The 16,454-nt window shown below is 46.9% G+C and overlaps 1 protein-coding gene across 2 annotated transcripts in view; it reads left to right on the forward strand.

The window, feature by feature from the left end:
- The window catches only part of LAMA3 (laminin subunit alpha 3), a 1,348,901-nt gene that overhangs the window by 680,340 nt on the left and 652,107 nt on the right, over positions 1-16,454 (forward strand). For both annotated transcript variants that reach the window (XM_069620910.1, XM_069620909.1), the window contains exons 18-22: positions 366-465; positions 5,983-6,035; positions 6,119-6,224; positions 8,727-8,826; positions 15,112-15,268. In XM_069620910.1, the coding sequence (XP_069477011.1) occupies positions 366-465; positions 5,983-6,035; positions 6,119-6,224; positions 8,727-8,826; positions 15,112-15,268 (516 nt within the window). The remainder of the gene's footprint in view (positions 1-365; positions 466-5,982; positions 6,036-6,118; positions 6,225-8,726; positions 8,827-15,111; positions 15,269-16,454) is intronic.

Consider the following 16,454-nt stretch of genomic DNA (forward strand, 5'->3'; position numbering starts at 1 on the left):
ATTTGTCACTAAATATTGCAATAGGAGGCACTGGTTGAAAGGGGTAAGTTGTTCCTTCTAAAATCAGCATCAGGTGAAGATGGTAAGCTATGGCTTTGAGCTATTGTTCAATTGTTCTGTGTGCAATGGACGCAACCTGCGGCCCAAATCCAAATTGAGCTTAATTGAGAAGCCTACAGTGTGTCTAACCTATTCTGGCAGGGGGCCAGAAAAACCCACAAACCTTTCTTTCTCATTTCATGCCTAGTATTTATCTTACAGGTTTACCCATCTTCACTGCATCCCATTAAGTACTACATTGGTTATGCTTACATTGTATAAGTGGACAGAAGACTAACAGATGTTTTGTTGCCCTCTATCACTAGGGCCTTTGCCAATGTCTACCGAATGTTGGGGGACCTACCTGCAGCAGTTGCAAACCACTCTACTGGAATCTTGCCAGCGAAAACCCTGCCGGATGTGTTGGTAAGACTGCTTATGAATAGCTCTCCCGCTTATCAAAGGAAAACTGATTCTCTTTAGATGAATACAATATTTTCTGATTTTCTTGTAACCCTGAAAGTCCTCAGTGTACCGTAGGATGTCGAACCCAATGACACTTTTTTGTGGAGGTAGCATTACACACCAAGCACACATTTAATGAGATATGCTATGGTTTACCCTCAGATCTTTCGGGTCTGGAGGAAATCATGGCGATTGAAATGGCAAAATAGGGCAGAGGCTTTAAGGTCTGGGTCTCAGTTGTACTTTGCTCATACGTCCTATTAGTACCCAGCTGGGGTCAATCAGATTTTAACAATCAATCTGATTGGCCCTTGCCGGGGATTTACTCGACCGGCAATCCCTCTGTCAACGTTCCTTTCCTTTGTCCCCGGCGGGGTGTGTAGCAGCCACTCAGCCAATGAAGACGCTTGTAACGGGGTAATCCCTGCACCAAGCCTCCACGCGGCTGGAGGCTGCCCTCTTCCCCCATTGGGGATCGAGGTAAGAGTTTCTCCCCCCCCAATCCAAGCAATCCCCTCCATACCCTCCCAACCCCACTTACCCTCTTTTTGGTCCATTTCGGGAGCGGACACGCCAGGAAGAACACTTCTATCCCCTGCGCGTCTGCTCCCGAGCCGTGACAGGTCATCATGGAAAGGAAGAAGGGAGTACACATAGTCCCTTCACTCCTTTCCATGGCGGCAATTTTCTTTGTTTACATTTTCTTTATTTTTTTAATAGCCACCATCGAAAGGGAGAAGGGACTACCTTTAGTCCCTTCTCCATTTCCATGGTGGCCATTTTATTTGTTTACCTTTTTGCATTAATTTTGAATGGCTGCCATGGAAAGGGAAAAAGAACTCCGTTTTCCCTTCCCTGGCGGCCATTTTTTTTACATTTTCTTTTCTGTTCCAAAGCGCTGGTGTGTTTCGGAACACAAAAAAAGTCTCTTAGTACGCCGGTCTTATGGGCCGGGGTACTAATAGCAATAAGCCCCTCACTGCAGGGGCATTACCGAGCAAGGTAATGCCTCTGGGCCTTCATTAACTATGTGCCCCGGGGCATTACCTGACTTGGTAATGCCCCCGTGGCTCAGGGCTTATTGCTTAATTATTATTACTTGTTGGTTCAATTACATGACAACTGGGTGAACGCTATTTGTAAGCATCTTGCAGCCGTAAGGCATCCAAAGTTGATGCTTTTCTGCAATTGGATCAATTTGTGAATCAATTACAAGAGTATAAGCATTCCAGAGACTGAAGGCCACGTTTTTTAATTGAATTTAATTTAATTGTAGTCAATTGTATTTCAAATGGACCTGTCAAGAAAAAACCTAGAATGTCAGATCTGTGTCCAGGCCACATAGATCATTAGGAGGAGGCATAAATGTCAGCCATGAATAAGAGCATGTTACTAGAATTTCAATCGCAGGTTTTGAAAAACACAATCACTAACTGCCTTTTAACTCATCATAGCACAGTGTAGGCTCCTCACTGTAACATCACTTCCTGTGTCTCTTCAGGGACATTATTGTCAGTCCCTTACTGTTGAGGATGCTCTCACATCATGCATGGGGACATAGAGGTCCTACTAATCCATTACTAAAGAAGGGTATTTTCCATGCTCCCTCTAGGTCTTGGGTTCCTCAGCTGAAAAGCTTCATATTTGCAAAGGCATTCTCAAGGGTCGCCCTTTTAAAGCACCTCCTGTCCTTTACGTAGTTCTGGCTGCTTTTCTATCCTTGCCAGTCTGTTTAAAAGTAAACTATCTTCTCCAGGAAAGGAATGATACATCCGGTGAAGTCACATTTTAAATTTACCTGATGGGTGAGAGTTGTCCCTGCTTACTATGTAACGTCATTGGACATGACATCGCCAAAGTGGCATGACTCTTGTAGCGGGTCTTCTACCTTCCAGTTCATTTCTTAAGGTTCACCAGGACTCCATGTCTGGACCGGATGAATTGGCCTAGGGTTGAGGAAGCAAGTATGGGGTTCCTTGGAGGCCTACTTAGGATAACACACCCAGTGGTTTCCCAGTCACTAGTGTCGCAGTGAGGCCCCTAAACCCTTGCAGCACACCCCACTGTGACCTCCTCCCTCCACCATCCGTTGTCCTCAAAGAAAAAGCACCTGTGTGTTGCTGACATCACAGACGACATAGGCACTATTTATTGTATGAGGGCCTTTTCTGATGTAATCACAGCTTCGCTAAAGGCCATATTTACTCAATAGGTCACGACAAGCCTCTTTTAAAGCCATGTGCATTACCCACCGTGCCAACCACATGAAAGGCCCTCAATTCCTCCAAAACTAGCTCACACACTACCGCCCCACCCAAATCATGAGATCAGGCTGTGCACACCTCCTGGTAGTGCCCCTCTTCAAGTTCTCCAGGCTAAGAGGGGCCTGTTTCTCCGGCCTTGCACCCATCTTCTGGAACTGCATCCCTCTCCACACTGCCTCATAGATGATCACCTGGCCTTTAGGAAAGCCCTTAATATCTGTCTGTTCCCTTCCACTTCCTGCTCCCCCCTTCCCCGTGCCCAATCCCCCCACTTGCACACTAACTTCATCCGGCAGTCGCCCCCCCCCCGCACACTCCCTCCCACATGTTCCTCTCTCAGCTACCTGCGTTGTCTCTCCTCCGTCCTATTTGCTCTGCCACCTCAAACCCCGCCTGGGGCACCGCCAACCCATATGGAGGATTCAAGAAGATATTCCAGTAACTTGCACATGTTAAGAATCCTGACTGTGGGCCAGGTATTGCACTCATATGGGCTTGGATGGTGGACAAAGCATCGCACTTAAATTACACCTTAGGAAATTCACTCTGATCTTCGGGAGGAAGACAATCAGGCACATTGGATCTCTCTTTCGTAGTCGACACAGTATGTAACTCTAAAACACATGAGGTTTTGCCATGCCGCTGTAGAGAAATGTGAAAGGGGGGTCTTATTCGCACAAGAAGGAACTGGGGATGACAATTTATCACTTTAAGATCCTCTCAGAGGGAGAGTATTGTGTATTCATTTAGCACTTAGGTCATCCGTGAATTGTAGCACTGCTCTTTGTACATAGATTGAACCCAGGATGTAGACATTGTTGTTTGTACAGGTAACCCGTTTTCTCAGGTCGCACACTGCACCATCGTAACTTAGTGGTAGGCATGGGCTCATTCCACACACCCGGCACTCCCATATAACACAAACACTACTGCACAACACCTCTGCCATCAAAATTAAACTACCTTTAACAACAAAAATGTGAACTGTAGCCTCTCACATAATCCACTATCTCCTTAAACACAATCCTCCCATTTAGTTCATAGTTTACCTCCGCTGCGCCCATCCACACTCCATTTAGACATGGGTGACTAGCAGGGTCTTGGCCACCCTCACATAACTTTAATGACTTAAATGTACACACGCTTAACAGTTCCTCCCAACTTCTCACATAACCTTAATGGCTTAAATGCACAAACGCTTAACAGTTCCTCCCAACTTCTCACATAACTTTAATGACTTAAATGTACACACGCTTAACAGTTCCTCCCAACTTCTCACATAACCTTAATGGCTTAAATGCACAAACGCATAACAGCTCCTCCCAACTTTTCACATAACTTTAACGGCGTAAATGCACACATGCATAACAGCTCTTCCCAACTTCTCCCAATTTTGGACTCCATTCCCTCTGAGAGCATTCAACCAATAGCGTTTTGGGACCATAATTAGGTGAACAGCGATATACAAATGATAAATGAATGATTGAATGGCATTAATTAGCCCTTAATTCGACAAACAAGACCCATGTTTAGCAAATATTCACAAGAAAGTGGGCCACTTCCAGTAAACATGTGTATACGTTCTACTCTGAAGTATCATAAAATGTACATAGGATTGTGAAAAGCTCATAAATTATAACTAGGAATTGTTCTTTTGTATTCAAATATTTTTTTCTTGATTATCTACATATCATTTTCGATTTATTTTAGTTGGTGCATCCTTCACGCAAAGTTTCTGTTATTTTGAAATGTTATAAATCATAATGAAGTGATTACAGTTATGGACTAGTATAACTAGTATAACTAACTAATGGCATTCCTGTTTTAGTGTTTCCGACAGATGTCTGAACATACCACCTCGCAACACAATGCCTGTGAATCTTTGCTTATTGCAAATGGTGATTTCTTGAGTGGCATGTACACAGCAGCAAGGGATTTCGATTTTATAACAACTTTTTCAAGAATGTGCAGTACATCGCCAACAGCAAATCCCCTGTCATTGTTCCTCCTTTTCCATTGCGCAGGGCACACAATTATTGCAATGCACCATGAATAAATAGTCACCCTAAGGGAAAAGTCAGTGCATAGTCATTTGTGCAGTACAAAATGACTTTGCCCGGACTTTGCACAGCAAAAATACACTCTGCACGGTTCCATGAATCAGGGTTTGTGTCGGCAGTGCAAAGTCACTTTTCAGCATTGCAAATTCACTTTGAACCGGGCAAATATTCCATGAATCGGGCCCACGGTGTATGGAAGTGCCCTAAGAGACCGCAAAGTGTGCATTGCGCTGTGAACAAGTGAACGATTCGCAGAACAGTGGCAGACAGACCTGCTGCTAAATTCATTTCGTATACTACTAGCAGGCAAGAGATATGTGGCACAGCCCCTCTTAAACACTTGACTTGCAAAGCAAAGCAACGTCTTATGCATGGATTATTGCTTAAGAGGCACTCGCAAGTAGTTACAGGTAAAATGCATGGAGTCACCTGCTTAGTCTTGGAGAACAGCAGTCGACTACACCTATCTACATTCACATCCAAAAGGAATCCTCCATTTTGCCACTGTGCAGCGACATTATAAAGTAAATCTTTCCAACTGGTTTGTTGCCAAATCACAAAATGGGGGAACACATATTGTTCACTCTAAACTGCACCACTGAACTTTAGAGCTGAAGAATGTGGCTCCTTTCGTGACATTTAAAATGGATATTTTGTTACGCGAATGCCACAGCCCATACATAATGTTGTGTTTTGAAAACAAAACAGAGACCCACTGTATAATTATGCCAGTTTAGTGGCACAGCGAGTAGAGCGCTCGCTTTGACATCCGTGCAGAGCCTGCTAAAGCAGGTTCGAATCCCGGCAGGGCCAAACTTAGCCTTTCATCCTTCCGAGCTCGATAGATGAGCACCACACATCGTGGGTAGTAATAAGCTGCGCTCAGATACCTGAGGGTTCGTAGCGCTATATAAATGCGAAATTATTATTATTATAATGTCGCCCCCATATAAGGCCATTGGAGGAATGTTTTGAGGCGGGTTAGGACATTTTTAAGTCTGCTGCTCTTCCCTAAAGTAAATGGTGATTACATCAATATGTAAAGTTAGCATGCATGGGTGCGCCGCGCCCCCTTTTTGTTCCTGAGCGCTTGGAGCGCGCAGAGGCCTGTTGAGCTGAGATTCTGATGTGTGTGTCGTGTCCATGTCTTTCAGCCTGCCAGTGCGATGTGACGGGGACAGTGAGTGGAGTGGGAGAATGCCAGCAGGTAATGTGGAATGGCCTGCAGTTGAGTAAGCTTCTGTGTCCAGTGGAGCCAGCTCTAACGCTACCCCCATGTTGCATCTGCAGGCGGATGGCCAGTGCCCGTGCAAGCCGAATGTGTGCAGCGAGCCCTGTGACACCTGCAACAGTGGCTACTTTGCTCTCACGGACAGTAACTACTTCGGATGTCAAGGTACTGTGACCAGACCTGCCTAACCTCCGGATTTTTCCCGGAGCCTCAGGAATTTTAGCCATTTCTCCGGGTCTCCAGGAAAGACCCTGGAATCTCAGGAATTGTGATGGGGGAAGGCTTACACTGATTGCTTTTTTTGTTTTGTTATGCTTGCAGGCCTTCGCCACCAGGGACTCCCTTCCTGAGTGTGGCTTTATCTCTGCAGCAATGAATGTAACGCTTCCAGCACATTGGCAAAAAGAATGCAGGTGAAGCAAAATAACGCGCGTTTATTTTGAGTCACCTTTCATTCTTTTTTGCCGACTTTCAATGCTAATGCGTGTTTCTTTTGCTTTCCGTCTTTTTGCCCTCGTTAGGGTGGACTCAGCACCATTGAACCACAGCCATCAGGTTTGCAGTCTGGACAACTCACCACTGCACTAAATAACCTGATGAAGTACAACTAAGGTGAAATGTCCAATTTCGGTACTGCACAATTCAGGGAAAACCTTTGTGCTGGTTCTCACAGTGTACACGTGCACATTTTAACGTGTTGATTTTATGGAAGGCGAATGCCTTTTGTCTTATGCAATTTGGGTGGTTGTGAAAAGGCACCTTAATGAAATATGTATATTTCAATATGAACTGCAAATTTCTGACGTCACATCACATAACAACAGTTTACCTTTTTGACATATGGGAGGGTCCATGTGAAAATGGGCAGAGTTTTGTGTGACTGTGGGCGGGGCATACATCTCGGGATTTTTGATGTTCAAATGTAGGCAGGTATGACTGTGACCTGTGCTTTCAGTCACGCGCCTCGGGGATGGCTGGATATCTTCTGCTTCTGGCAGTGCTAGGCGGCCGCCATTGCATATGCTGCGTTATGCACTGCACGCTATATCACACGCTGCAAAGCTTCGACCAAGAAATATGCCGAGCATAGTCCACTTCCAACAACCTACCTGGAGACCTTGTGAAACGTTGATCCCAACATTGACTGTGAGGGGGAGGGGCGCTCAGTGAGGCTTTGATGGAAGACACTCAAGGATGGCACTTGGAGGTCAGCTATGATTGTATTGCTCTGATCATATATTATTCGCTTCACGTACCTGACCCACGTTTCTTATTCCCGTCACTTCCCTGACCCATGTGTCTTGTTCAATTCACGTACCTGACCCATGTGTCCTGTTCACTTCACGTACCTGACCTGTGTCCTCTTCACTTCACTGCCCTGATCCAAGCATCCTGTTCGCTTCACTGCCCTGACCCATGTGTCCTCTTCACTTCACTGCCCTGACCCATGTGTCCTCTTCACTTCACTGCCCTGACCCAAGTGTCCTGTTTGCTTCACGTACCTGACTCACGCATCCTGTTCCCTTCGCTGCCCTGACCCACGCGTCCTGTTCCCTTCATTTCCCTGCCCTGGCCCACGCATCCTGTTCACTTCACTGCCCTAGCCCACATGTTGTGTTCCCTTCACTGCCCTGACCCACGCATCCTGTTCCCTTCACTGTCCTGATCCACGCATCCTGTTCACTTCACTGTCCTGACCAACGTGTCCTGTTCACTTCACGTACCTGACCCTTGTGTCCTGTTCACTTCACTGCCCTGACCCACGTGTCCTGTTCACTTCACTACCCTGACCCATGTGTCCTGTTCACTTCACTGCCCTGACCCATGTGACCTGTTCACTTCACTGCCCTGACCCACTTGTCTTGTTCACTTTACTGCCGTGACCCACGTGTCCTGTTCGCTTCACTGCCCTTACCCACCTGTCTTGTTCACTTTACTGCCGTGACCCACGTGTCCTGTTCGCTTCACTGCCCTGACCCATGTGTCCTCTTCACTTCACTACCCTGACCCATGCATCCTGTTCGCTTCACGTACCTGACCCACGTGTCCTGTTCCCTTCCCTGCCCTGACCCACACCTCCTGTTCACTTCACTGCCCTGACCCACGCGTCCTGTCCCCTTCCCTTCCTTGCCCTGACCCACGCGTCCTGTTCACTTCACTGCCCTAGCCCACATGTTGTGTTCCCTTCACGCCCTGACCCACGCATCCTGTTCCCTTCCTTGACCCACGCATCCTGTTCACTTCACTGTCCTGACCCACGTGTCCTGTTCACTTCACTGCCGTGACCAACGTGTCCTGTTCACTTCACTGCCGTGACCAACGCATCCTGTTCCCTTCCCTGCCCTGACCCACGCATCCTGTTCACTTCACTGTCCTGACCCACGTGTCCTGTTCACTTCACTGCCGTGACCAACGTGTCCTGTTCACTTCACTGCCGTGACCAACGCATCCTGTTCACTTCACTGTCCTGACCCAGGTGTTCTGTTCACTTCACCTACCTGACCCTTGTGTCCTGTTCACTTCACTGCCTGACCAACGTGTCCTGTTCACTTCACGTACCTGACCCACGTGTCTTGTTGACTACACTGCCCTGACCCATGTGCCCTAGACACATTCTTTGCTTGAGTATCCTTGATAAGCGCCATGTCCTCTGCTCTTCTGTGATAGGTTGCCAGTGTGACGTCGGGGGATCAGTGAGCCTATCGTGCAGTGATCCATCGGGCGCTTGTCAATGCAGAAAGCATGTTGTCGGGAAGACGTGCAACCAGTAAGTAACACGCATGCATTATCCTAGACCATGTTTTTCATTGAAAGGTCACGCTATAAAATATTCAGGATCTGTTCTTGAAATGCTTCTAGCACATGTCAGGAGAATTCTGCAATTAAAATGAATTTATGGTAATTTTAACCTGGTACTTTTCTAAATCGGCTCTAGAGATCTTTTTACAGACCTTGTTAACAGATGTGATAACATCCTGGATTTTGGGGCAATACCCCACTCCTTAGTGGATACACTGGTAAGGAAACCATTCCCAAACAACAATTTCTTATAGATTTTTGCTTAAGAATCTTGTCAGAATCTTAAAAGATCTCACATAAATCCGACTTCCAATTTATAAGATTTTATAAGCAATAGTATTCAAATCATGTCATATAAAGTTGCACAGGTTCTTATAAGCTACTGCAAGAATCCTACCCGGCATTTGTGTATGGTTTAGCATTCAACGGTAGAGCCACAAGTGCAACTGTGATGTTGCACACTCTGCATCCTATGTGCTGATTTCTGGAGTAAAAGTGGAGGATTTACCTAAAAATCCAGCACTTTTCCTGCAAACATGGGGGAATTACCACTCGGTAATTCCACTTGTGGTAATTCTGACAAAACTTGTCATTTGGCAGTGTGGTAAAAATGGAAATAATTATGTTACTGCAAAAGTAAAGTGTCAGTAACGGAGTTACCGCCACTGGCAATCTCTGAATGCACCCCTTTCTCCCATAAAATGCAGACACCACCCAGCCACTGGCCTGATCTCAGGCATCAGTTGTTATAAGCACTTACCTTCACTCTTGATTTCCATCAGCCAGCTCCCCATAAAGGCATAGTCTGGATTTAAGGCAACTGAGATAATATGCAAGGTAATGCACCACAACCCCCCATCCACCCTGGCAAAAACGATTAGTCTTTAGTGCTGCATGCTCTATCAATAACCCCTAAAATCAACATCACAGAAAATGCTGCAGCAAGGTGTCTCCTCCTGACGTTGCAGCTCTGTCTGGCTCCCAACACCCTGCGCTTCAGGGAGGAACTCAAGACAATACTCTTTACGAAGCCCCCAGCAAAGGAAGCGTGGTTTCCGCCATCTTTCCTGTGCATTTAATCCGCTGCGCCCGGATGCAAAGGTCTAACAGCACTGATGCTTCGCACCCTCACACATGTATTCCAGTATTTAGTAATCAGACATTCCCTTCGCTAAAGCTGAACGTCTTGATATCAGAGGTCGAATTGGGCGGGAGTGGTCGGGAGCGGTGCTCCTATACTTTTTAAAACGGTTCCGGAACGGTTTATTTTTAAAATAAAAGTGTAGGAAGAAGTTGAGGCTTGCACTTCAGTGCACTGCGCTGCACATTCCCTTAAATAGCAGGTGTGCTTGTTTGGGGGTTTGGACTGTGTGTGGGAGGGGGCCAGGGATGGGGTTTGTGGTGAGCGGGGCAGACTGGCAGGGAACATAGCTCCACTACTTCTTTTCGTACACTTCGACCACTGCTTAATATGCTCGGCTTAAATTATGTAGTGGCACTTCCTCACGTAGGCCTCTGCTACAGAATGCACAGATCATACACCTAATATTGCGTGAGAGCATGCACTCGGTGAGGTACTGCCCACACGCGTCATTGGAGCACTTTGTCTAATGTAGCGGCCTGATTGATGACATACAACATTGGAACTTTTTGGGTGGTTCTCCAATGCTTTCAAGAAAGGCTCCCTGCAAACGGATGTGTGGGTGCATGTTCCTATTATCTGCAGTCTGCATAAATGTACCTGTGTGGGCCTGATAAGTTGGTGTTATGCCTGTGTACTTTTTAAGGCACATTTTACTGACTTTGACATCATTAAGTTGCACGCATGTCATAACGGTCAGGGTCACGACAACACATCTCATGCACAGGAGGATTACCCCCCCCCCCCCATCTTTGTAATGATTCCAGAACTGTAAACCTTTGTAACGCAGAACACCTTACACCTTCTTTCTTCACCAACCCACATTCCGGCGATATACCGGGTAAACTTGCCAGGATAACTTGTCAAGGAACATAGTTGGAGTTATTTTGTGCCAATTGTACACGTCTCCTCCTCCTCAAAGTCCATTATTGAACTAATGCTTGCTAATGGCCAAATGCCCAGTTGTCTAAAACCCTCTTTCGTGTAGGGTGGAAATGGAAACCACAAGGAAGAAAGCTCTGTGTGTTTTTTTTAGAACCGCCCGCTCTGTACCAATTTCCCATACAGGGAGGAAACCCCCGGAGGGAGCCCAGGTGCAGAGTTTCCCCTGCAGGGTATTACACCGTGCAGGTTATCAGGCAGCCTCTCCACAAGGCCAGCATTCTGATCTCCACAGACTGTGGCCAGATGTATACACCGGCTAAAAAGCAGACGCAGCCCATAGAGTTCAAGAGTAATGGTGGCCGCCATGTTACTTATGGTCGCCATCATTAAATAGTTCCATAAAGATTATCATTGTGGAGTGTTATCGTTCAGTGATCCTTTGCCACCACATCATGATACATCGTGCTGGTTTCCAAAGACTTGTGTTCTTTATTCTAAATCATCCGGATTTATTTCAAGTCTCCGCCACCATTGCGAGCCTGTGCAGTCTGACCCGCTGTCCTGAGGTGCCATTACCCATCCATCCGCTGCTGAAACAGAGGAACCAGATGCGAGCAGCATTCAATAACTTGCCACTCTGGTCTCACAATTCAATAAGACAACGTTGTTTAACGTAATTATTTCACAATTTAGTGCCCCTGAGACACGGCCCAGTTTATCAGACGGTTAGGAATGCTGACATTCCTGCATTCCAACCCTAATGAAGCTCGCCGCAGCCCTTGCTCAGCTGTATGCCTACTTGTAACCGGTGCTACCTCCCGTGCCCTGCCCGCCTCCTTCTCTCTGCCTCCACGTGGCCACCCTCTCGTCACCTCCCTTCCGCTGCTGGCCTGTCCCCTCGCATTCCCATTTGGGATGCTTCAGGCTAGGGATTGGCACATAGTTGGCTGCCTGCCTTCTTTTGTTCCCACCAAACTCAGACTTTTACTTCTGTGCTGCCGGCGCACCACGTGGACACATTTGTTGTGACAGCTAGCACGCTTTTCCGCTTGCCTTCCTTTTTCTTTTCTGTTGATTTTTGGACACCCTCAACTGGTTCTAATGACAATAATGCCCTTTGAGGTCACTGTATGATGTAGTGATGGCCTGCTGCCCGTTGGTAAAAACGACCATTTCCTTGTCGTTCCCACGTGATACAGCCTACCTTGAAAGACACTATTGCCTAAGTAGGCATGTCGTTCTGGAAAGTAGGGCCCCGTATGGGTAGGGCCAACCACAGATCCTCCAAGCCCCCAATCCTCTCCCCCAACCTTCACCAGTTGTAACCGGGGGCAACAGTGGGCACTGGGCAGGTTTGCCTGGGCATCAGGGCATGGATAATTCCTAAAGTGAAAACAATGTGGGTAGGGAGTGCCTTAAAAGGTTCTTTCTGGAAATTCAAGGAAATCTGCAGGTGGTGCCTGTACATTCAAACACGCTTGGGAACTTGGTTCCGGTGGCACTCATCGGGGAACTGGCCTCACAAAAGAACATTCCAGTGTATTTAGTTAATTTTAACTTGAAGCTGTCCCTGGAAACACCTGGCTGCATGACCTTGTGTTATTAGTAGTGTAGGTCTTCGTTAAGCAAAAAGTGCACCTATGAAAGCACCAACTTTAAGGCAACATTTAACAATGATTGGCTCCTGTCTTCTCACGAGGGCGCACAACACATCACAAACTACAAACAATACACACCATTCGTGTGCTCAGAAGGACAGTTTTGTCGTGAGTTTATGAGCTTATCATAACCCACACATAACGGATGTTTGCCTGCACAAGAGATGATCTCACTGAAAGATATAGGTGGTTTCTCACACATTATAACAGGACCTGAGGTGCTGCTTGCTCTTTGTCCTCTTGCTACCTTGTGATGGAAGCAAGGAAGCTCGCCGGGCCCGGGAGAGAGGAGAAACAGTGATTGAGAAGAGGCTAGGCCTGCAGGAAGAAAGGTGTGTGAACAAGGCAAGCAAAGGAAAAGATGCTTAGTACAAGCAAACAAGCATGGGCAAAGCCAACAGGTTTGGCTTTTGTGTAGTTATGGGAAAGGCTTTAGCCAGGCACTTATATAATGGTCCTACCTGGTCATAAGATCACAACAGTTGGACAATTGAGCGATGGCCTGGGCATATGATGGCAGTACCTGACAAATGCCTGTCTAATACCTCAAGCCAAACCTGTTGGCTTTCTCTTTATTTTTAACAGGACTTCAGTGCATGCAAGAGATATAAATCAAGTGGCTGAAGGCACACTTGGTTAAGACATTTATATTACATCAGTAGTGATTTACAGCTGCAATCAAACCATTAACTCTCAGCAGACTGCTTAGGAATAACACTTGCAGGCTGACGTTTGATGTTGATTCTTGATAGAGGAAGGTCAAAAAGATCTCAGGAGGATGTATGCTAAGTGGGGAGGGGTAGGCAGTGGGTGGGAATTGCTATATGGGATTAGCACGGCCATGGGCAGTCAATGGGTGGGCAAATAACCAAACGACACCCACAAGCTGTGTGTCCCCGCCTCGCATGCCATCTCGCTCCTTCCAATAGCGTTGGCTTATAGGTGGCGCACGCCACCTACTAGCCCAAACCTAAAATCATGAAAGAGTATAGGGCAAAAGTGGGTCAGCCTGATCCTCACTGAGGGAAACCAAGGAAGCTGAACACAGTGGCAAGCCAAAGCAACGAAAACGCTCCTCGTTCCAGCCCAAAGCCATGCTGGACACGCCAATGAACATTCAGAATGTTGAGCAAAGAGCAGTGCAGTGCTGCTGTGAGTACTGCTGTCCCTCCCACTGAGCGTGCTGCTGGCAATCCCTTGTGCTCTTGACGTCATGGGTGCGCACCTCCATATAGCAACATATTTACGCCCTCCTGCAAAGGGTTATAGGGGTCCTTGCAAGAAGTGAGGTACTAAGGCAGAAAAAGTAGTGAGGCTGTCCCGGGTCGGCGGAAGCCATAGGCCAAGATGGACCGATACAGGAACGATTCCTGTTTTGTGAAGAGTCCCAAAGCGCAGTGGGAATCCAATTGCCAGCCCAGAACCTGTAAAAGAGTACTGGAAAAAGTTGCCTATACAATGACTATCAGAACCATGTGTCAGAAAAGAGAGCAGCGTGAACTGAAGACCGAAAGGAGCGCGCTGGCGGATCTATGCCGCAGCCACAGAATGAGAGTAAAATGCTGGGAAAGAAAGTTCCAGGCAAGATTGTCCCCATGCGTTCTACCCATCATTCCCTGGATCAGTCCCAGAGACTAGAGAAGGGCCACCTTTCACCCGAGTTGACCTTCCTTGCATTTTCCCATAATCCCCGTGTTATCCACCTCCTGCTGTGTTGCAGACTGCCGCGGCGACGTAGCTGTCTGTATTGATTCCGCCGTTGCCAAATTCACTAACATCTAGTTTCTGACTCCCCCCCCTTCTGGACCCACCTGTTTGAGCTTGAACGCCCCTTCCATTAAAAGACAGTTTTGTAATGAGAAGGGAAGGGGGTCAGGCCAGTGAGGAGGAAGTACAGTAGGGGGTGAGCAGTTCACCTGATTCACGAGTCTTTGCATTCTTTATTCATTTACCCACATACAGCGCCTTACAAGAAAGACGCTGTATTTTTATTGCACTATTAAATAAGAGTTTATTAAATATCACCTGAAAACATTACTTGACTTCACATACTGTCACATCAGGCCCGCAAGAACCCAGGTGGCAGGCCTCTTGTAGGATGCTATCCTGGGTGAGTGACATACCTGTACCCTCTTCTCTACACAATTTGTGTGCCAGAAAAGGAAAGACGCACCATCTTCTGACCCAAAAAGCAATATTCTGCTTGCTGGTCTTTCCGAGCGAGTAGGGTCTTGGCCAAGATGCAAGCTGTTGCGTGTGCTACCAGTATCCTCACAGGATGGACATCTCCGGCCACGCGTTGCTTCCGGGGCAGCGGAATCCAGGAGGGTATCTCTCCATGGGTTTATCTTCCGCGGTACTTACACAATTCAGTCACGTGACATGATGCCATTGCATGGTGGAAAGGTAGCCCATATGGATGCAGAAGAAAAACCTATCCTAAGCAGGTCCTCATGAGATAACCGTTGGTACAACTTGATGCGTTACTTTTGAAGACGCGCGTTCTCAGTCTGAATATAGCCCTGCATTGAATCCATGGAATAAAATGCTTTACTTTACATCACACCAGGCCTGAAAGGAACTACTTCTTCCCTGACCTGCACCACATGAAGTTTGAGATTGAAGACGGCGCTACGCCCAATGGAAGAGGGGTTCGATTTGGGTACGACCCGCAGGAATTTCCAGGCTTCAGTTGGAGGGGTTACGCCCAGATGACTTCCAGCCAGGTATGCAGTGCCTTCCGTTTTGGAAATCCACAAATGCATTTCTTATCATAAGAGGGAGTTGCATTGTATTGGAAATGTTCCTCGTTAGCCCGTTGACTCATTTAGAATTAGAAATTGTACTTAATGTTAACGAGGGCAAAGGAAACACATTGTGGTTTTTCATAGCTTATTTAGTACTTTCCCATAGAATATTTCTTTAATGATATAGATTTTTTCTGGAAATCTATTTAAGCGCACTGGGACTCCAATGACAATCATTCTTTTTGCTGCCTTGAAACTTGCATTGAGGACAATTGCAGAGTTAAATGTTTGGCCTTGATGACCACCCCCTGAGAGCAGATCACTGTCATCCTGACTTTTTCTTAAACCCAAATCTTCTATCTGCCCTTGGGAGCGGGCTTCTCTGTACTTTCAGCAGTGTTTGTGAGATGGCGTGTTCTCCATTGGCACAAGTATAGATCTTGGGCTTATCCTCACACAGGATCAGCCTGAAGCCAAGCATTGGCAAGACTGAATCCCTGCTGCAGCAATGCAAAGACACGCAAGCAGGTCTCCGCGAGGCATTCATACTGGTTGCACCATTTCCACGTGCCCTCTGTGCTACTCCTCTTTATGTTATGTGTGAATTTGGGCGATGCCAGAATTCCCCTTTGTCTCCTCCTCTCTACCTTTTGCCCGGTGTTCAGAGATTCACTTGCCTGAATTGATCCAGAGATATTCAATAGCATTTATGTCTAGGATTAGAACTTCATAATGGGGGGGGGGGGTGGCCAAGCGCAGTAACGGATGTCAGCATAAACCGAGCTCCTGTGTCGGCACACAATCTTAACTGTTCGGCGCCAGTAAATGTAGCAGAATTTTAATATCTCTCACCAGTGTGTGTCAGAAGGCTGCTGGCGGTGTATGCAGGGCTGTAGAAGCGCACTTCCGTGTGCTTTGTTGGGCACGAAGTTGCCGCGTAGCTACAAGGCGCGGCCTGTGACGCACCGAGGTCATGCTAAGATCAAGGCGTTCAGCCGACACGCACACGCGGAGAAAGCGTCGCTAGTACAAGGAAGCATGTTTATTTCTAAACAAACGTAGACAAAAGCATTCGAACATGAAAGTGAGTGTAAGCTTCATGTTTTACCACACGGCAAGCTGCAATATTTGTAGATAAAACGTAGATAAACCACTTTTAAACAGT

This window comes from Ambystoma mexicanum, chromosome 5q (assembly GCF_040938575.1).
Source record: "Ambystoma mexicanum isolate Mex_15411 chromosome 5q, UKY_AmexF1_1, whole genome shotgun sequence".
NCBI lineage: Eukaryota > Metazoa > Chordata > Amphibia > Caudata > Ambystomatidae > Ambystoma > Ambystoma mexicanum.